The sequence below is a fragment of the Fistularia commersonii genome, chromosome 22, assembly GCF_037954325.1.
Source record: "Fistularia commersonii isolate RoL2024-O1a breed Wild chromosome 22, RoL_Fcom_v1.0, whole genome shotgun sequence".
Classification (NCBI taxonomy): domain Eukaryota; kingdom Metazoa; phylum Chordata; class Actinopteri; order Syngnathiformes; family Fistulariidae; genus Fistularia; species Fistularia commersonii.
In genome coordinates, this window is record NC_141305.1 from 10,120,999 (window position 1) to 10,144,225 (window position 23,227).

The window sequence follows — 23,227 nt, forward strand, 5'->3', positions numbered from 1 at the left end:
CCTGGATGACTGTGTGTGTGTGTGTGTGTGTGTGTGTGTGTGTGTGTGTGTGTGTGTGTGTGTGTGTGTGTGTGTGTGTGTGTGTGTGTGTGTGTGTGTGTAATAATAATGGCAGTTGGAGAGGGTCATTATAGATTATCTACTTATCCTACTCAGGTTAGGTAGAGCAGGAGGCCTCAATTCTATTCTTTTGAGCAGATTTCACTTCATTTTCAGAAAACGTGTTGGTAAGCTTCTCTTTAAAGATTTATTTGGATTCCTCCACCATTAATAGCTGATGTTATTTATTTGCAGGAATGAATTTGCAGGGGGGATATGTTTGATCCTTTCGTCCCTTTTGATTAATGTTTCCTTCAAATACGGATTATTATTGTTCTGTAAATATCACTGAGACCAGAAGGCACTGCAAGCAGCTGATATATTAGTAGCTGCCAAGCTTGCCCACCGAGCAGCGCATGACTGTGAATATGGTACATAGTGTGTGTGTGTGTGTGTGTGTGTGTGTGTGTGTGTGTGTGTGTGTGTGTGTGTGTGTGTGTGGTGTTTGTCAACATTACATTATCTTAGGGACTTTTTGCTGCTGTGTGTTTTAAGACAGCTCAACATTTTACCTATACCTCAGTCATCATCAGCTTTCAAAAATTGTAACATTTTTTATCTCTACAGTCCGTTTTTGTCAAACCTTAATCACCAGGCAGTTCTTCTAGCCTTCAAGCCACTAACTCTGTTTGTGTTTTTGTGGTAAAATCCGGTGTGACTGTGTGTTTTTTCCTGATTAAAACTCTCCAAAATCCCTGCATGGTGTTGGCTGCCGATTGAGAGGATTGCTTAGTTCCCCTGAGAGCAGCTTGTGTGTGTTTGTGTGCTTGTCCATTCCAAGCTCAACCTCGGCTTCCTGCAGGAAGTGAGAAGAGAAATTGGACTGACCTCACTGGTTGGGATTGAACAGCTTGCAGATGGTGCTCTCAGATAAACAACCATAATGGTCATAATTGTGCCATAGAGGGTTATGGGGTCTGCCCAGTAGAGTCATTGTTCAAAAAGGCATGGGCATTTAGGTCAACGACTCTCTTTGCTTACAGTTAGAATTCTACCTTTTCTCTTTCTTTCTGTCTCCACCATCAGTTATGTGTTTCCCAGTCCCTCATCAGGTTTCCAGTCAGTTCCTTATTCCTCCACTCATAAGATACTGGGTAGCAATCTCAACCACAGCAACAATTTGATACAAATCTCAAAACATGTTCAATGATCCATCTCAATAAATGCAATAGCATAAGACTCAGCGAGACATATGATTTGAAACAAAAATGTGCATTAATACAGTTTTAGGATATTAATGGAAACATGATTATTCTCATTCCTATACATTTCTATCTGTTTTCTCAAGAAGAAATTCAAGATTTGAAAATTGTACCTGCAGAGAGCATGACAAAATAAGTGTCAATATTTTTTTTTATATTAAGAGGATCATTTGAAAATAAGATATTGGTTCCTACACATTTCTATCTGTTTTCTCAAGAAGAAATTCAAGATTTGAAAATTGTACCTGCAGAGAGCATGACAAAATAAGTGTCAATATTTTTTTTATATTAAGAGGATCATTTGAAAATAAGATATTGGTTAATACATTTTTTGCATAAATCATAAGATCCATTTCATGTCCAAACAGTCTATAGAATGTGTCTGTTAGAGGTAGTATAGTATGTGCTGCTGCATGCTGTCACACGCTCTCCCTCAGTCAGTCCATGTAATCTCAGTTTGTGGGCTGGGAAATTAGTCATTGTACTAAAGTTTTTAGGGCAGTAATGGACACATGATTATTCTTATTATTATTCTTATACATTTCTATCTGTTTGAAAGTTGTACATGCGGAGAGTATGTGACAAATTAGTGTGTATCACTGAGTTTGTGTGTATTTTTCTATTAACAGTATCATTTGTAAATGAGAAATTGGTTAACGCTTTTTTGTATAAACCATGAGGTCCCATTTCCCGTGTGAACAGTCTATAGAATGTGGCTGTTCGAGGAAGTGTTGTCTACAGGAAAATACAGTATGCGCTGCTGCATGCTGTCACTCGCTCTCCCTCAGTCAGTCCACCTAATCTCAGGTTGTGGGCTGGGAAATTAGTCACTGTACTAAGCTGCGGGTTGACCTTTGGTTGACACTTAATGCAGCACTGTCTCTCATGTTTCCTATTTGAACACATGTTTTATGAGTGTTTGAGAATCTGCATGTTTTGACTGTCTGTATTGTCAATTTTGAAGAGATAAAGAAGAAATGGGGGTTTGGAGAGAAGGAACAGAGGCCTCAGAGTGAGTGGTACAGACAGGAAGGAAAATAATTGCATTTGTGTTTTGATGTAAAATATGAAACACACGTGCCGCACTGTAAGATTTTGTGTGGCATCAGTTCACCCACATTACCAGATTTGCCCTGACTTTCTGAATGAAGCAACATTTCACACATTAAGCCCCTTACATTCTGCTGTTGATCTGTTGAGTCGATTATAGTTCCAATAAACAGCTGTAAAGTAAATGTACAACACAGTGCTCAATAAGAGCAAGTTTCACCTACTCTTATTGAGAACAGAGACATGGCCCTGACCAACTGGAACATTGAGAGTTAAATATAATCAATGATTAATTATATCAGATGGAATGAATATTGTATTTGGACCCACACACAAGGCAAATCACAATGACCTTAGAACTTGTTCACCAGCTTAACACAGCTCCTCTCATGGTGATGGTTGGTGCTGCCACTGATAACCAAAGTTATTTGGAAGTTATCAATTATTTACATAATTGAAGTTTATAACATCCATGATTTATTTGTTTTTTTTCCCCACTTTAGTGAAACATAAGCAACTCCAGTTGATAAGCTTAAATGGTACGAAGTAACCTTATGGACAGCCAAAGATTCAGAAAGTAAATTATAAGCTATTCACTATTATGAGCTGATCACTCAGGATACACTCACAAGTGGTCCTGGGCCACTTTTAAGGATAATCCGATCTGTCTAAGCCAGCCATGTCATACGTTATTATTGAAAATGAAAATAATAAAGCAAATTTTCCTCTTGACAGTTTATGAAAATCAAGAAGCATTTGTCCAGCTGGGCATTTTTGTGTACAGATTTATGGACAATTTACAAACCACTCATGCACAATTTACAAACCCCTCTCTCACATTCATGATACTCAGCCACCTATTTGCAGAGAAGAGATGCTGTTTAATGATTGTCTTGTTAGGATCGCCATCATTGTCTAAAGTGATAATATGGATTCAATGCCAGTTTACCAGGGTGTCAAATATCTTGGCAGGTTTATATTGCTTGCTTGCAGCCTCTTGTTTTCTTTTGAATTATGACAGACAAGGTAAGACAGAGACATTGCTGTTCTATTAGTTCTTGATAGGCAGAAACTATACACAAGTCGATTTTCATGTAGAATGGGAAATGCAATCTGTTTTTCTAAAGATAAATTCTATGCCAGGAAATAGGAGGGCAAAAAAAGTGAGTGAAAAGCTGCTAAAACAGCTATTTCAGAATAGGTTGGTGTGTTCTAAAATCTTATAAAAGATCAGAAAATGGTGTGGTACACTTAACAATTTGCTAAAGCATTGTTCAGATGATGTGTCACTGCAGGAAGTTGTGTAACAGTTAGAAAAATAAGCCATTGACAAAATCTTATTGCCCACTTAAAGAAACTGCATAGAAGGCCCAAAGGAAGTTTTCACCACCCTTAGTTTCCGACACAAAACCCAGCATGAAGAGACCCAGCAGACACAACAGTTCAAGACACACACACACACAAACACACACACACACACACACACACACACACACACACACACACACACACACAAACACACATAGACACACACGCAAGGTTTCTGTCAGCAAGTGTCAGTTTCATTTCAGAAGAAAAGTGTCACTGCAGGTTTGATCTTGTGGGGAGGCAACAAGAAAGGCGTTAGAATAATACAATAACCTTTGCTGCAACATACGCTTAATTAGATTTTGAGTTCAATCTGAATAACTTGGGATGTTTTAGAACTTTTGACCGTTAATATGTTAATATGCTTTATCCATGTAATTAAATATAAGGAAAAGGTTGACTAAGTTCATTCAAATCAATGGTATTTGCGCAATTAGTTACAGTGTTTTTGGCAATAGATACCAAATACAAGCGGACATTAACGTAAATAGCTGGTAGAGCCCACACAGAGAGTTTTCGTTGCTTAAACAGGCATCTTCAACAGTTTCCTTAATGATTTTATGTCCCATAGTCTACACATTGAAGATATCACATGCATAAAGCTTATGCTGCCTGAGCAAGGAACTTTTATTTATAAGTTCTACAAGATATAAATACACAAACATTTAAAAAGAGCCAACAGCATAGATATATAAATGTAAACCATCTTGGAAACATAAGGTTATAATTCTTTAACACGTGACCTTAAAATTTCTTCGACCGGTCCCACTATCAAAGAGGTCAGAAAACCTCAGATCACCAACTGAGTTGAATCAACCGCAAATTATACAATTTAAGAGATACCAGCACAAATGTACTGTTTATTCATCCATTTTGCCTCCTATGTTTAGCTGCTCCTTTTTCTTGCTGTTACTGTGCTGGAATTTGTCACAGTGCAGGTTCAGACGGGTTGTAGATGCGTTGACGGCCCGACGAGGTCGCTGTATCAGCAGGTTAAGTGTCATTTCTGTTCCTGTCTTTGTCACAACTTCGGGAGCGCTTGGCACTGGCCACACACACACACACACACACACACACACACACACACACACACACACACACACACACACACACACACACACACACACACACACATACACACATACACACACACACACACACACACACACACACACACACACACACACACACAGTCAGTAGTGGTCAGGGTTTAAAACAAGTGTGGTTAGGAATGTGAAACAGGACAAGCCAACTCCTGGAGGCTTTTCCTCACACCGTATCAGCCTGGCAACTGCAAGCCGCTGAAATTGTCTATACCATGGAGAGACCAGATAAACTGAAACCACCCACTCATCCCCTTACAAAAGCCGGTATCTAAATTGGGTTTCATGTGGACACACATTTCTGGCTTTACGAGCTTAACATTTACACACACAGCCAGACAGGCACCAGTTGCTCTTTGGCCAAGCCGCCCGTCCTTGCTACTGTGGTCTAAATATCCTCAGATATTTACTGTACATCACTATTAAAGCCTCACTGTCCTCGTCCTCATGAGCCCCATTTGTTCCAACTGACCCAAGGCAAAGCACTGGTTTCCAGTTCCCCCCACAGGCAGCACACATGCCATTTCACACTGCGGAGATTATCTGACTCGACAGCCCACGCAGCACCATGAGCCTGAATGCTGATGCACTGTTGTGTTGCCTGTGCAAGTTGCAAACTCTTCAATCACTATAACTAACTTGCTTGGGAAGAGTCCATATTTTTTTAACACTTTTTTTAAACAATAATTTGTGTCTGTTAGGGAGAGAGGACGATATGAGGTGTTGCTCACACAGATTCTCCCTTCTGATGCATCTGCAAGAACACATTACAATTCATTCTTCCCTCACATGGGATTTTTTTATTTTATCACAAGAGTTCTCAGCCCTGCTAAGAGGAGGCTTGACAAGGAATGTCCTGGGCATACAGTTTTTCTGAACCAAATCTGATACTACAGGTCATCTGTCAAGGAAATATTGCCTTTACACTGAGGGGATAAAAAACCTCAAAAGTATATTATCTGTCAACTGTGCATATTCCTTTGAGAGAAGATATTCATGTAAAGCTCCATAGGTACGGAGCCAAGCACTATTTATAATAGTAGCAGTCCTCACTGTGCTTAATTTTAGCCTGACGCAATTTAATGTGGCAAGCCATTTAAACTACAAGCAGGGAAATTTAAATTTTTCTTCACCGGGCAGTTTACATGCTCCCTTATTTCTCACAATGATGAAACAGATTTTATGAATATGTCAATTTGAAAGGACAGCTTCTAGAGTGAACGAGAGGGTAGCCTCTCTCCGCCTTTGGGTGGGGGGACGGGTTCTGACTGTTGTTTGCGGCTATGCACCCAACAACAGTTCAGTTTAACCCACCCTTCTTGGGGTCATTAGAGGGGCTGCCAGAGAGGACTTCTACCATGGACTCCGTCGTTCTACTGGGAGACTTCAACATGCATGTCCTGGACACTCATGTGAAGAGAGGGGCGGAGATGTCAACTGATCACCACCTGGCGGTGAGCTGGCTCCGAGGGGGGGGGGGTCAGACCTGACAGACCCAAACATAACCTGAGGGTCTGCTGGCAATGTCTAGCACAGTCCCCTGTCAGAAGAAGTTTCAACTCAACAGGGAGGCAGGGGACATTGAGTCCGAATGAGCGATTTTCCGTGCCTCCATTTTCAGAGGCAGCAGACTGGAGCTGTGGCCGTAGGGTGGTCAAAGACCTCCGGTGGGTGTCGAGGAGATTCTGGTCCATCATCCGGCAACTCAGGAGGGGGAAGCAGTGCTCCATCAACATTATATACAATGGGAGCAGGGCGCTGCTGACCTCAACTCGAGACATTGTAGATCAGTGGCAAATATACTTGCCAGACCTCCTCAACCCCATTGAAATGTCTTCCAATGAGGAAGCAGAGCCAGGGGACTCTAGAGGGGACACACCTATTTCCTGAAGTTGCTGAAGCAGTCAAAAAGCGCTTCAGTAGCAGGGCCCCGGGGGTGGATGAGGTCCACCCTGGGTTCCTCAAGGCTCTGAATGTTGTAGGCCTGTCCTGGCTGACACACCTGTGCTGCATTGCGTGGATCTTGGAGACATATATATATATATATATATTTATAAACAGGATAATTGACAAGTTATACATTCCTCATTTCCTCATAATATTGAAAAGCAAATTAAAGAATACTCAATTGCGGCTGAGAACTGAGTCTCATGGGCAGAACCTATGGTGAGGAATGTAAGGCATCAGTCTTATGATTGAGTCTCGTGCAGAGCCATCACCATGGTGGATGTTAGTCAAAACAGGTCTTTCATATTTTAATTTTGGTTTCTGCCATGAAAGGCAGCTCTGCAGAATTAAACTAAATAAACAAACAAACAAAAAAATGATTTATTAGTATTCAGACAACGTGGTGGACCATGTTATTATGATTGATGCGAATCAATTATAATAACCAGATCATACCAGATCGGTCAAGGCTCGGGTTAACAACTACCGCCATTGATACCGATGACCTACAGGGAACCAATGGAAACTGGGCTACTGTAGGTCAAAGAAGAAGAGGAGGAAGGCTTGCTCGGAAGCAGTGAGAGAAGGGGAAAGGCAAGAATCTGGGACTGAGAGTAGGGACTTTGAATTTTGGGACTATGACAGGAAAAGGTAGAGAGTTGGTTTACATGATGCAGAGAATGAAAGTGGATATACTGTGTGTCTGTGAGACCAGGTGGAAAGATAGTAAGGCTAGAAGCTTAGTTACAGATTTTAAGTTATACTATCATTGTACTGATAGGAAGAGAAATGGAGTAGGAGTTATCTTGAAGGAGGAGTTTGTTAGGAACGTTCTGGAGGTGAAAAAAATGTCAGATAGACTTATAAGTCTGAAACTGGAAATTGAAGGTGTGATGCTCAATATTATTAGTAGCTATGCCCCGCGGGTTGGATGTGAGTTTGAGGAGAATGAGAAGTTCTGGAATAAGCTGGATGAAGTGATGCAGAACATCCCCAGAGACTTCAATGGGCATGTTGGTGAAGACAATTGAGGGGATGAAGAAGTTACGGGCAGATTTGGTATCCAGGATAGGAACTCAGAGGGACAGATGGTGGTTGATTTTGCGAAAAGGATGAAAATGGCTTTAGTGAACACTTTTTTCCAGAAAAAACAGGTACATAGGGTAACTTATAAGAGCGGAGGTAGGAGCATGCAGGTAGACTACAACTTGTAAAGACGAGGTAACCTGAAAGAGATCAGTGACTGCAAAGTAGTTGTAAGTGAGAGTGTAGCCAGCCAGCATAGGATGCTGGACTAGTGAGGACATAGTGAGAGAGGATATGAGGGTAGTTGGTCTTAGAGAGGAGGATACAGAGAATAGGGTTAGATGGAGAAGGTTGATTCACCGTGGCGACCCCTGTCTCAAAGGAGAAGAAGAAGACGAGGATTTTTTTTTCTAACAAGGAGGAGCTGCACCTTGGCAATAATAATATGATGTGTTTTTCTTGTAAAGAAAAACTTGTAAAACACATTTTACTACAATTCAAGGCTATTATTGGCTTTACACTTGTAAAGTACCAGAGCAGAAGCAATTCCGTCTCCTGCTTGTCATCAGCATTGCGCCCAGCACTCTTGGTGGATATGTTTTCAGAAAATTTGTGATACATTTCTTGTGTATATATATCTTTTTTTTTTATTACAGTTAGTAATCAAGTAAGATATATTGTTACTCTACACATGCTTAGAAATGATCATAAAGTTCCCAGTGGGGCAAATATAAACACCAATATAACACCAATACATTAAAAAATTGTTCAAAGAAATGGAAGGAGCAAAGTAACCAAATTTTTCATTTTTTGTAAACATGTTGATTCATGTCAATTCTTGTCAAAATCTTTTTGTGGGAACTAGACTTGAATTTCTCCCTTTGAAGATGTTTAACCTTTCCTCTGAGAGGTTTCTTCAAAATTACCGAGAACCTCCGTAAACATGTTGAAACATGTCTATGCTTTATATTATTACATGAGTAATAGCATGAACAGCCTTTCATTGTGACAAAATTGGGTCAATGTCAATGTCTTTCTTCATTTGCAGTCATGTTTTTTTGTCTCTTTGGAATGATGATCCATCCATCTTCTTCCACTTATCCTGCACTCAGGGTTGTAGGGGATGCTGGAGCCTATCCCAGCTGTCAACGGGCAAGAGGCAGGGTACCAGTCAATCGCAAGCAATTTAGACAAACTCACTCACTCAAGGAAATTATCCCCATTTTTTCCAATGGACCTGCTGTTTTTCAGACTGTGGGAGGAAACCCACGCAGGGGAGAAACTCAATTCTCACAAGGTCCCCTTGTCAGAATCAAACCAGGGTCCTTTGTGCTGTGAGGCCAAAGCGCTAACCACTGCGCAACTGTAATCCGATATAGATAATATCGCTTTGTAGCATATTCTTTTACCAAGCTAGCTCATTATGTAACTGCTTCAGTTTTTGATCTGACTTTTTTATAATTTTCCAAAAAATCCAAAATATAATATATCCATGCACTGCTCAATCCCAGAAGGATTGTCATAATGTAAATTTATTGAATTTCATATCTGTGACTCCTGGCATATTTACTCCTCAGATTATGGGAAAAACAAAATATACTCATACCTTTAAAATACCCCGGAGCTAGAAAACTTTAATTTCATGATATCCAGTCAATCTCTGGCATCTCTCCTGACCCACTACAAATGGCTCTGCTCAGCCACTTCCAGCAAACACCTCGACTGCCTACGCAGACATCATCAGTCGTGCCACTGTGTGTTTGTGTGTGGAATACTAAATGCCATGCATGAGTTGTTGTGTGATGTGCCAGACTTTGGCAGCTCCCAGGGGCATGAGAAGCGAGTGTTACTACTTTTCAATATCCTATCCGGAGTAAAATAAGATTGATAAAGTTGTAAGTGTCGAAAATAACCGTAGCAATGCTCTGAACTGGTTTGGTATCTCTTGTATGTGGAGAACTGTCTTGGTCTGTTCCTCTTGAGCTGAGAGAAGATTTCTTAATACGGCTTGCAGCTCAGGAATTAAATCATATCGTCTGACTTTCACCCTTTCAAAAGAATAATTCTCTTTTTTAAAAGAACAAAATTCCACTTTCTGGAAAGTGAAATGAGTCAAGCCTCGTAGCAGAACCTGGACAGCTGCTCTCGGCAGGCAGTCAGAGGAAGGATAGGCCTGCCTGGGAACATTCCTGTGTTTAGCCTTCATTAACCAGTGAATTGGGTGGGGTTCGCTTCATGTCTTGAATACATTACTAATAGTAGTCCCATCAGATTGGCAGGGTAGTGTGTCAGCACCGCCAGTCCTTCGTAAAGCTTCATCTCCAGCCAGGTTCTTCTCTTCTTCAATCAGGGGTTTCTCAAGTGCAGTTTCTACCTCTCAGGTGAAGTTCTTCTAAAATATCTGTCTTCTTGTTGGACTAAATGAAAGTTTGCCTGCCAATCCAAAGCCTAAAGCTGCCTGGATTGAAACAATTTCCCTTTGATGGTTGTTTAGTCTATGCCCCTCACACAACCCTAGTACCCCCGCATTAATTAATACCATTTTACACCAAAATTAGTGTGTCTGTCAGGAATGTATGTGCTAAAAATAGTCAAGTGATTTTTTTTCAGTTTCTGGCATATCAGATTTCATGATCGAAAAGTGGGCAAATGAAGGGCAGGCGAATTTTAGCAGGCCAGCATCTTCGGGAAGTTGTTTTGCACGTGGGATAAAAACGCCTACCACAATGCCTGATTCATATTAAATTCAGATTTGTGGCCATTGCTTAGAGTTTTCCTCATATGGATCTAACGTTAATGACTGGTAAAGAGGTGATGCGTTACGCTGCCAGCCTGAGGAGGAAGCTTTGGATTATTTCTCTTTTAATCCATCCTTTCTGTGTCACTCCTCTTTTCCTCATCCAAACCAGGAGATAAAATGTGATAGTCACTCAGTTGTTTTTGTTTCTTGGGATCTTTTTTTCTCTGCTATATGAATGTTACTATACTCCTGTCACGGTGGTGTGCTGTGCCTGTTCAGAGGCTTCTGAGTGAGCAATTTAAATGCCGATTGTGCTGACATCTACTTCTGGCAGGCATTTTAATAACCACGGAGAATCCAGGTTTTAATAATAATAATTTATCCTTTATTAATCCTTCATGGGGAAATTCGTTCTCAACAATTAATCCATCATGGATGAACCATGGCCAGTAGGCTGCCGTCCACCAGCACCAGTTACGTGTTCAGTGTCTTGCTCAACAACGCTTCAACAGAGTAGCAGGGTATCAAACCATGTACGTTTGGTTCCAAAGACAATTGCCCTACCTCGTGCACCACGGCGCCCCTTTTTTTATCCCTTTGGCCAACCCCTGGACCTAAAGCAAAGACAAAGTCTTTACATTTCAGTGGCTCTGGAAGCAAATTCCTCTGTAAAGTTATTATGATAATTAAGAGGCCTTTTAGCTCCATTTAAAGTATCGTGGTTACACAAGCTTATGAACAGAGTTGATAAGCACTCTGCGGTTATTTGTTACTTCAAAACAATTAACCAATGGCATTCTCCACCCACACTGTCTGTGTCCTGTGGGCTTTAAAAGGTCGACTGTCATGGAGTCTGGCCTGATTAACACAAAAATACATGACCTTGGACAAATGAGAAAATGGATTTGATAAAAATTTGGACTTGAGTGGCTTCAAATCTTATTGTGAAAACTGGATAGAGTCTTTCTCCTTGAAGATGTTTTATTTCTCATCTGTGAGGCTTCCTCGGGATATGACTGCTGGGGTTTAGGTTGGGCATTGGTCTAAGTTGAAAGGGTTGGTTATGATAATGAGTGAGTTGTTGTGTTGCAAACAAATTTGATGCCTGTGTTATGTGGGTACCAAAACTAAGAATTTGGGGGAATCGGTTGAGTCAGAATCTGAATAGCTAATTGAATGGCAAATGTGTAGATTGCGTTAAAACACAAGTCCAGAAGTTCACTTGGGCTGAGAAAAAGTATAATGAGTGTGTTTGAAATGGAACATTAATCCTCTGCTATGAAGTCATAGTTTGGTACGCTCTAAATAACGCACACACAAGAAACACAATACATGGTGCTGGTTCTTTTTATGTAGTTTTTCGTCTTGAACATTGGAACAATGGTAATCATAACCAAACAAGGTATAATTGTTTCTTGTCTAGTCAAGTGCCCATTCCAAAGAGAAAATGACCTTTTTGTTTGATTCTTTGGTGTCCTATCTTTAAGGTTGATTCAATGTTTTCAAAATGCAAAATTATTTTAGAAACCCACAAACTGATGTGAGTTGAGATGTGAGATGCCATGGAGCATCACCAACCTACTGATATATGTTTGCTCACGTCAGCTTTAACTACCTTAATTTGGGATTAAATAAATGACTAAATAAAATCTTGTTTCCAACTCTCCTCCAGTTTGCCAAAGAATTGTGTTAGTCTCACTGCTTCTCAGTTGTGACTTCATGCGGGGTTGTTGCTCCATATATCATCCGTCCAGTGTAGTTAAATTTAATCACATGGTTGTCTGTGAGATCAAGTCCTTACCGCCTCTTGCCAATCATTTTGGGTGGTTGCCATGGACACGGCTCTGCATCTTGACTAAATGCCTTACATTTGCGCTTGTAGTTTGAAGATATTTAAAAATCTGTTGAAAATGGCTGCAGCCTCATGGTTTTCAGGGTCCATTCGATCAGATGAAAAAGCTTTACAACACTTTCTGTGGTTGGGGTCAATAGTTTTGCATGGCATGGAACCACAGTTCTATGCCATGTTCTAAGTCCAAGAGGAATAAAACAGGTTCCATTTGGAAAATCATACACTGTCTTTGTAGCTTAACTAATCTTCCATGACAATGACAGGAGAGTCGTATACTTCTAATTTGTATTGTAGTTACCAATATTTAATTGAGATTTGTGTTTTTAAATAAAAGGTTACCTATTATAATCTCCAGGTTTGCCATGTGATACATTGCAGTGATTTGCTGAATCAAGGCCAAAGTACCACTCCCAAAGCTGATAACTGGCGCAACCTGCTATGCAAGAGGCCACTTCTCTGTTCTCTTGCAGCCACATCTCTAAATAATTCAACAAAGATGAAGAGGTGTGCTGGGCAGAGGTGATCCTGGACTCTGATAGAGCAGTTTTCTGTTATACAGATCAGCTAGAAACATATATCTTGACTAAAACAGCAGAACAATGGAATTGGAGGTCGTTCAAATGCATCCCTCCCCCCTTTTTATTCATTCATAAATTGTCTATGTATGTGGCCTTCAATGTGTCAAAACACACAGACATCTTCATTCTGGTTGTTTTTTAATCTTTAGTTAAAGTGCACTAGCGGTTTTGTGTGAGCAATGGTGCTATATCTTGACATTTGGGATGAGGTGATAGAACAGCGCTGCTGGTGTGACTGAGGTGGCTCAACAGTTGAAATTTCACAGCTTCACTGAGTTATGGTTTGCAGGCAGAAGAGAAGGTCAGTTTTGACGCAAAATGTTAGTGAGATTCAAAGGATGTTCGCCATTGATTGCTCAGTGACTGACCTGGAATTTCCATTGAGTTGGTTTACATAATTTATTTGCACAGCAGAAACAAATCAGGAAGGAAAACAGCCAACAGCAAGGACAGCGTACAGTGGATGAAGAGGCTGCTTTGGGAAAGAAAAAAATGTATTGATGTTTTTGCTGCTTTAATGAACTGTAAAAATGTCTATCAATATGATTTGGAAATATAGCCATGTAGCGAATATAATAAATAATTTTTGGAGCGTTGAGGAGAGTAAAGGGTTAACATAGAGATACATTCTATTGATTTTTGTATAGATTATGAAGCAGCCTACACATAACTATATATTTCTAATTTATATTGTAATCCTTTTTTTTTCCAATATATTATTATGTGGAAAAGTTTTGTTGATGGACAAAAAACTCAACTTTGTTCCTTTTTTTACCTGCATCCCATAAGTATTCTATACAGTACTTAGTTATTTGCATACATATATGTCCGTGTGTGTGTGTGTGTGTGTGTGTGTGTGTGTGTGTGTGTGTGTGTGTGTGTGTTTGCGTGTGTGTGTGTGTTTGCGTGTGTGTGTGTGTGTGTGTGTGTGTGTGTGTGTGTGTGAGTGTGTGTGTGTGTGTGTGTGTGTTTGCGTGTGCGTGTCTTTAAATCAAAAAGTACACCATTGATAAATCTGTCCGTTCGGCTCCACCTTACGCTTTATGTTCACTCGTTGATTAAAAGAAATGGTTTATGGTTAATGACAGTGAATTGAAAGAGCGACAAGAAAGGAATTTGTTCAAAGGAGCTTTGACTTTATTAAACCCATGACATTTCCAGCAGAAAGAGTATCCTGATTGAAAAGTGATGAATTATTTCTGACCTTTGTCTTCCTTGTGTGTCCCCAGGTGCCCCTGGTTGACCAAGGCGATTTCCCCTGTTGTGCCTCTCTACAATGGCCTGGTCTTCCTCTTTGTCTTGGCCAACTTCAGCATGGCAACCTTCATGGACCCTGGTGTTTACCCCAGAGGTTTGTGTTCATCCTTGTGAGGTTTCAGAATGGAAAAGCATACACAAAATTCAGCATCACTGAAAGAAACACACCAAATTCACATATTTGCATTCTTCCATTTCAGTGAGACGAGACAATAGATCTTGTCCCTGTGTCAGTAGGAGAATGAGTTTGAATGGGACTATAGTCATAAAACAAGCATTTTAAATTATACTTTTTGTTATCTTTGCGATATGACTTTTTATAAGAATGACACGATTTGGCACGACTTTGAATCCTTTATAACAACTGAGACGATTTTCCCAAGTTAGCGTCATCAAAATGAAGGGTTGTATGTAATCATGATTTTTCCACCTGGGGTAAGTTGTTCCTCAAATGTATTCACTTAGAAATTAGAAATTTCTTTTTAATTCTACAATAATGTTTAATATTGTGGTGAATGTATTGTCCTAAGCATACATACAGCACTTTTCATAAAGTGTCATATTGCGTCCCATAATTCTGACAGAAGTCAAAGACCCTCATATGGTGTGAAATCTGGTAGAAGAGATGTCTTTCTAAATTTTTGTCTTACTATAGAGATAATTGAAAACATGAATTTATAATGCAGTAAGTAATGGTTTGAGTCAGACCAGGAAAAAAATTAGCATCTAATAATTCATTTAAATCCATAAAGTAACACAACCCATCGTATTTCTCGGCATTCACTCCGTCAAGCAGTACAGGAGCTGCACTGACTCATGCTCCTGATGCAGACCTCTCATCCCTGGGCCTATCTGGCTTAAGCCGTGATGATTGAACCCATCCCTGGGGATGTTTGTAATGCGCTTGTTAATGATAAGCACCTGTCTCAAGGAAGCGCTTCTTTTGCCCATAAAGAGGTAATAATCATTAGGCTCCGTAAAGTGCAGGTTATCTCCATCCCCAGAGGTGACAGCGGTAGCATACCGTCATTGCTCTGCCCACTGGTCTCCATAGACTTACTGGACTGACTCACTTCGTCGGCCCTTCTCTCTGCGTCTCTAAGGTGACACAGGTAACGTTTATAATTTACAACCTTGCACAAGCTGTTAAGAGCCTCTGTTTAGTTTAGCATTTTGTAGTCAAGACTGGAAAAAATATGGCTGAAACAGTAAATATGTCGATAAAGAAGGTAAAAAGATGTTCTCAAGCTAGAATGCCGATTTAGTAACGTCAGTGTATATTAATTTTTCAAAACTTCTGCAGTGCTTGCACTGTCTGATCTGTAAGTAAAGAAAAAGTAAAATTAATAGGAAGATTTAGGTTTTGCTGCAGTGCAAGTCTCTGCACATTTGACATGGGTACATTTTCCTTCAGTTCAATAGGACACTGTTTCCTGAAAGTTCAGCAAATCTGATCTTGTATCCAAATGTTACAAGATGGTTTCATTTTTTTATATTGTCCCCCAATGTGTTTTCACCTAGTAATAAAATGACAAAACTATTTATGTTTGCTCCTCATCTTGCATGAAAGCCAAAATCTTTTTAAACCACAATAATTTATAATTGAATGTGAATGAAGAATCAAGCTACGGTCTGAAGAGCTATCTGTCTATTTCAGCTAATTTGTATTTGTCAGTTTCTTTTTAATAGAAGCATGACAAAAGGGCCCTTCTATTCTACACCCTTCCCACAACCCTACAAAGCCTTTGTTATAGTTAATTAACAGGATAGCAAACAAAAGGAAATAATTAAGCTAAAAAAAAAATTAACCCACTGTAGGCGAGAAGAGTTAATGATGGAAACAGAAAGACTGAAAACTAAAAAAGGGTCATGAGAGGAGATTTATTGAAGTGTAGAGCTCTTCAAATAGACGCCATATTCCAAGACTGACAAAAATTAAAGGGGAAGAAAAGAAAACGTAAAAATCTCACCCACACACATTAATTCAGTAGAATGAATTCACGTTATTTTATGTTGTGTCCACAAGATGTTCAACTGTCAACAAAGAGACATGGTCAGGGCTGTAATTCATTTCATAATATTTTAAAGGGACCCTCCTCAGAAATTAGACACAATGGAAATTGTTGCATGATTTGCGAAAATCTGTTGTTTTTTTTTATATATATATATATATATATATATATATAATATATTTGATATATTTGATTTTCTTAAAAGCTGTCATTTTTGGTCATTTGTTGAGATCTTGCATCCTTACTCCACTTTGGAATGGTGTCCTTATGACAATAATAACAACCTGTCACAAATGTTTGCATCTAGCTACATTATAGCCCCTTGATTTTTTGTTTTTAATAGTTGTCATTGGTAATTATTATTATCATGACCTGTGAGGTTGAGACTTAGCACAAAAGATTGAACTGATCTGAGTGTGCATACAGATCTCTGTAAATGCATATGGTGCGAAATAGGCCAGTGCGTTGTCTTCCGCACAGTAACATCATTTGTTTGAAGAAACAAAGGAGATGGAGGCATAAATGCTGTTTGTGTCTGCTGGTTTTGCAGGCAGTTTAATGTTAACATATGTACTGCTCAAAAAAAAAAAGGGAACACTTAAACAACACAATGTAACTCCAAGTCAATCACACTTCTGTGTAATCATACTGTCCACTTAGGAAGCAACACTGATTCATTTTGACTTGTTTTCATGACATTATGTCAAAGTTGGATCAGCCTGTAGTATGTTTTTCCACTTTAATTGTGAGTGTGATTCCAAATCCAGACCTCCATGGGTTAATACATTTAATTTACATGGGGAATTTTTGCATGATTTTGTTGCCACACATTCACCTATGTAAAGAATAAAGTATTTAATGAGAATGTTTCATTCATTCTGATCTACGATGTGTTATTTTAGTGTTCCCTTTTTTTGAGCAGTGTATTTAAAGAGACTCGAGAGCCATAATAATAGAGCAATATCACACTATGGTTGCATTTCTTTCTATGTGTGTGCGCATTTGTTTGGAGCGTTCTTTTGGAACTTTTCAGTGAGCTTAGACATTTATTGTCCCAATGATGCTCAAAAGTAAAAGGCTTCCCTTTTCGGAATACTGTTAAAGTGCCTGGGTGCACCGAGGCCTTTTAAAATGGCACCTTTATGGTCACACTGTTGTTAAAGGGTTTTGGTCCAATTGGTCCAATTTCCTGTTCAGATGAGACAGAGCCATCAATGACCAATTCATTTAGAAGTTAAAAAAAATTCCAGTCTAGCTTATGAGGAAAGTCTTTCACAAATTAAATAACATTGAGGTTAGGTTTAAGAGAAGGAGTACATAAGGATTTTACAACTACCTGTAAATGAAAATTGAAAATTGTCAAAAGGTCGTTTACTAAACCATCCATTTTTCTCCCCAAAGATAAAGATGGCCAAAAATAGACATGACCAAATATCATACACCTCACCCACATAATGTATATATACAGTATATATTTAAAATCCCTCCAGACAGCTAACAGCATGGGGAGCTCTCTTCAAGATATTTTCCTGTTGTCACTGTCAAATGGAATCACAAATCACTTCCTGCATCTCTACCTGTGCATTTTTCCTCAATTCCACCTTATGCATCTCTGATTTGTTCATTCATGTCCATTTTATTCCCCCCCTTTCCACAGCGGACGAGGATGAAGACAAGGACGATGATTTCCGGGCTCCGCTCTACAAGAATGTGGAAATCAGGGGGATTCAGGTTCGGATGAAGTGGTGTGCTACCTGCCACTTCTACAGGCCGCCTCGTTGCTCGCATTGCAGCGTGTGTGACAACTGTGTGGAGGTGTGTGTTTGAAAGCAATCATGCATTCACAAATATTTGTGTGTGACGTATGTAGGTATACAGGTTTAATATGCCTAAAGGACGTACTAGTCTCAATTTTGGTGTTTTGCAAACAGCCCTGGTCTTCACCATGTCTGTGTTATAAATGTCGCCATTTACTTGTCCATGTTTTCGGCAATAAGGCGTTTTCATCCCTGGCCAGAATTTTCAAATCATTTTCAAAATAAATTTTGAAAATGCGCTTGATAGAAGATACTTATTATTGGCAAGAGACAGCAGCTATTGGCAGCATCACCAGTGAATCACCACTGCCGCATTTAAATCTCATTCTTCTCTTACTCTTTTATGCACTCAAACTTTTTTATTACGCTATGACACATTTGTGACTGAAGCTACATTTCCTAATACAGGAGATGAGGCATATACCAGTTTTTCTTATCCTCATGAAACCAAACAATGGCATACAATGATATATCATCACGCTCATAAGCATTTTTTTTCAAAAACACAGAAGAATTTATAATTTATAATAATTTATAATAATTAGCTTTTTAAATACTACTCTTCACATGTAAGGTTAAATAAATGTATTTAATGTATACAAATTTATAAAATATTTTCTCTCCAAATTCTGGGTAATTTGTTTGTCTTTTTTGCAACTGTCATAAGAGAAGTTATTTTGAGCTTCATTCTTGGTGTGCTCACAATAATCAAAAAAATTGACTGTGTGAAATATATGACGACGTGATTTACAGGTTACTGAAAAATAATTGATAAATTAATGTAATTCATTTAATTGGACAAAAATTGTCAGTAAAAAAAACTTTTTAAAGGTTTAATTTTTTTGTCATTTGAAGTAGAGGGTAAAACAGCAACCACAATTTACACACAAAAAAAAATCAGCGATACTCTGTAATTGTATTGTCATACTGCCATGAAATAATGAACTTCATTATGAATATGGTGATCTCTGAAATCCCCAGGACTTTGACCATCACTGCCCCTGGGTCAACAACTGCATTGGACGAAGAAACTACCGCTACTTTTTCCTCTTCCTGCTGTCACTTAGTGTCCACATGCTGGGGGTCTTTACCTTTGGCCTCATTTTTGTCCTCCACCACAGGGAGAGACTGGCAGCGCTGCACGCCACTGTAACGTATCCTTTCACAATGTCTTTGTTAAAACACGCCCTCATGAATGGATAAATGAAAAGGAAAGATCTTTTTTTCAAATTAACATCCATAAATTCTGTTGCATTTCGTCAAATTAAGTTGTTGCTTCCCTTTACCTTTTCCTGTCCAGTTTGGTGGTCATGTGCATAGCTGGGCTCTTTTTTATTCCCGTTATGGGACTCACAGGTTTCCACATGGTGCTTGTGGCCCGAGGTCGAACAACAAATGAACAGGTGAAAAATCATAGTAGATCAAAAAAACCTATTTAGTCTCCGACATTAAATGATCTCTGATCATTTTTGACACAAAAGCCAGGATCACCAATAGAATACACAATGTCTTTTTTACATTAACACATGGGTAATTTTGTAGTGGATTTTGTAGTGGATTATGTTACATGTGTGTTTGAGTAGGTGTGTGTGTGCATGCTGTGGCCTTGTGCTTTTCCTGCATACAACTCTCAACAAAGCATTATCTTCCTCAGGTGACGGGCAAGTTCCGTGGAGGAGTAAATCCCTTTACCAGGGGTTGCTGTGGCAACGTGGAATATGTTTTATGTAGTCCTCTGGCGCCTAGGTAAGATGTAGTGTGTGTGTGTGTGTGTGTGTGTGTGCGTGTGTGTGTGTGTGCCTGTGTACAAAAAATGCCTTTGGGGTTCCTGTTCATTGAATATCTTTAATTGTATTTGAAAAACAAGCCAGTGTATTCATTTTTTTTTTATTTTGGGGCAGCATAGAGCACATAGAGAAATTGCGTGTGTGTGTGGGTATGTCAGCGAAAGTGTGAGAGAGGGAGAGATTTGCTCTAAGGTAGTTGATGGTGTGTTTATTCTAAGAAAGAAGCCAGCAATCATGAAGGAAGGCAGATGGCTGAGCAACTTGAATCACTCAATAGAACATCAGTTGATGGCAAACAGAACAGAGAGCAATGAGCGTTTATATGCTTGTTATACATGTACGCACGCACGTGCGTGCACACACACACACGCATAAAAAGACCCATAACGCTGATTTCACATCTCACTGCAAAGGTTCCATTCCATAAAAATTAACTGTGTAACTGCAGGGGAGCAGCAAGGGGGTGAAAAGTACTCATATACTCTTATAGTGGCACCACTTTAAGAGCTTACTGAACCTTTACACAACAAACACCAGGTCAGACTGATATGATGGGAACCCATTTGGAGATGGCGTAGTATCTTTAATCGAGAAGATTTCCTGCTGACAGTTTAGTATTTATTGTCATTCCACTGAAAAAAAGCAATTTTTGTGCTGTCAATTGAAACTGTGAATGATCAAGATTCATATGTGCTGAAATCCCTGTGACTGACAACTGAATGCCTTGTACAAACCGTTAAGTAATAGTGAACCAAAACTACATCTCATGCTGTGGACACACTCACTGTATTTCAATTCTCTATATAAGCCAACCCTAAATTGCTCTTATTTTAGTCAAGTCAGATTTTATTCATAAAGCCCCAAATTACAAGACAGTGGTCTCATGACACTTCACATGTAGGGTAGGTCTGGATCACACTCCTCACAAAGATTTAGAGAAACCAAATAATCCCCCAAGAGCAAGCACTTGGAGACAGTGGTGAGGAAACACTGCCTTTAACCAGACAGAAACGATGGACACATCCCAGCAGTGAGGGTGGCTTTCTGCCTCGACCGGTTGGGTTAGAAAGCGCTATTAGGGTTAGGAGTGACATGCAGAAATTGTTTCTCACTTGTAATAACAGCAGTGGTAAAAGTGACATGGTAATAGTGGAAAGTATACATTAATAGCTGTAATATTAATTAATAAAACCATGGTGTCCATCTGGTAGGACTGCTACTGGAGATCAAGCTAGACCGAGAGGGAAGCTACGAAATGAGAGTCAGGAGAAGATATGAGGTTATTATCATGCATTGATGAAGTGGCTTAAATTCAGACAGGATAGGAAAAGTGGGAGGAATAAGAGAAGTGCTATTTGAGATATCCCTTCTCAAAAAGGAAGGTTTTAATACTATTTTTAACAAAGAGTGGGTTCCCATGCCCCCCCCAATCGAGATTAGAGGATAGTTCCACAGAATAAGAGCTCGGTAACTGAATGCTCTCGTCTCCCGTTCTGCTTTTCGGGACTCTAGGGCCCATAAGTAGCCTCGTGTCCTGGGAATGTAGCGATCTGACTGGGTGGTGGTGTTCTAAGACTTCTTGAGACATGACGGTGCCTTGCCATTCAGGTGATTTATAGACAAGGAGAAAGATTTTGAATTGTACTCTGAATTGTACAGGGAGCTGGTGCCGAGAAGCAAATACTGGTGAGATGTGATCCCTCATACTAGTTCTTGCCAGACCACATGCAGCAGCATTCTGAATGTGCTGGAAGGTCTTTGATAAGTGTTAAGACAGCCTGACAAGAGAGAATTGTCTCTTCCAGTCTGGAAATGGCAAAGTACATATTAGTTTTAGTGCATCTTTCAAGACGGTATAGGCTTGGTTTTCACGATATAAGTAAAAGAAGGTAGTCCTTGATGTATATTTTTATGACGGACATGATTAATGAATCCTGGTCAAAGATTTTTGTTTAAACAGTCTTAATAACTATAAAATGAAACATAATGCATTTATGGAACCATCACTTTGACTAATACATACATTTAGATGTACAACCCATGGTTAGTCACATAGTGTACCAAAGACACAAAACATAACTGAACTGCTTTGCTGACAAAAATCAACCATTTCCATGCAGATACATTTTGGACCCAAGAAAGAAGCCCCATATCAAAATTCAGCCACCGTTCATTAGGCCAGAACTCTCAGACAGGCAAATTACTATCAAGGTCAGCGACAACGGCATCCACGGCACCATCATCAGCTCCAAGGTAAAATCTACTCCATTGTTTTACTCTCATTTTTTGATGTTATTCCTCATAAACATCACTGTGAGATTCATCTCACCAATTATAATGCAATAATATCAGACAATACTTAACCTTACCTTGAATTTGAAAGAGGATTTTTTTCACCGTTTCTGTTTTTAATGTGCCCACATATCAGATCATGAATCATTTCAATAACGGGATAATGAATTGGACAGGTTTTGATCTCAAAATGATTAATCAAGATCTGCAATGGTGTAAAATCATATTGAGAGACTGAAAGACTTTGTATATTTCTAAGCCCCTTCATTATGAATTGTACATATAGATTATTAGCTCTTTCATGCGGCCAATGGTTTCTTGAGGTTTAGAAGGACTTTCCGAGGTTGAAGATTCTCATTTATGGCACTCTCAATTTTAATGTGTTTCTTTTTAAGATAATCACACACTAATACCTATTTAGCAGAGGAATCTGTGAAACTTCATATTGTGGCAGAGCAGTCGGAGAACTCCAATACTCTTTTACCCAATTTTTTTTTTTTCATCTGCTATTCATCCACACGTTGCCAACCGGATGTACCTCTCTTTAGTCCAAAGGCAGTCTGGATGGCCTGGATGAGAAGGAGACCCAACCACCGCTGCCTCCTAAAGCTGACAGGTACAACCAGCTTAAGAACCAGCTGACTTCCAGCGAAGGTAAGAACCACGGGAGCGCCGCCTCCTTTCAACATCCACAATCATCATCAATCCTCTTTGTTGTTCCTGTTGGGGCTGCATCAAATGGCAACCTCCAATTGCACTTTCCAGAACCACTTTCTCCCGCTGAATTATGACTTTGTGATAATTCAGCAAGACATACTGTATATCTGTATCGTAAAGCAGGTCAGTGATCAGTTCTGAGATCAGTTCTGACATATAGAGGACAGAAAAGCCCTGGTTCACTGAACTGGTGACATTTGCGGCATGACGGGTAGATTTTACAATGAATAAATGTAACGTAAACCGCCAGCTTTTCTGTCTCATGTTTGCAACAGTTGAACTCTGTCAACTGGAGAGTTGAAGAAGGAACAGGTTTGGAAGCAGGGTATATAATATATTATAGTGTCTCATTTAATAGCCTGACACACCAGCACCAGAGA

General features: G+C 39.5%; 1 protein-coding gene across 1 annotated transcript in view; it reads left to right on the forward strand.

Annotated features, from left to right (window-relative positions):
• Positions 1-23,227, forward strand: part of zdhhc8b (zDHHC palmitoyltransferase 8b) — a 79,177-nt gene that overhangs the window by 49,847 nt on the left and 6,103 nt on the right. The window contains exons 2-8 of the mRNA XM_086169237.1: positions 14,195-14,316; positions 17,892-18,049; positions 19,033-19,205; positions 19,352-19,454; positions 19,706-19,797; positions 21,959-22,091; positions 22,679-22,784. Coding sequence (XP_086025363.1) covers positions 14,195-14,316; positions 17,892-18,049; positions 19,033-19,205; positions 19,352-19,454; positions 19,706-19,797; positions 21,959-22,091; positions 22,679-22,784 — 887 coding nt within the window. The remainder of the gene's footprint in view (positions 1-14,194; positions 14,317-17,891; positions 18,050-19,032; positions 19,206-19,351; positions 19,455-19,705; positions 19,798-21,958; positions 22,092-22,678; positions 22,785-23,227) is intronic.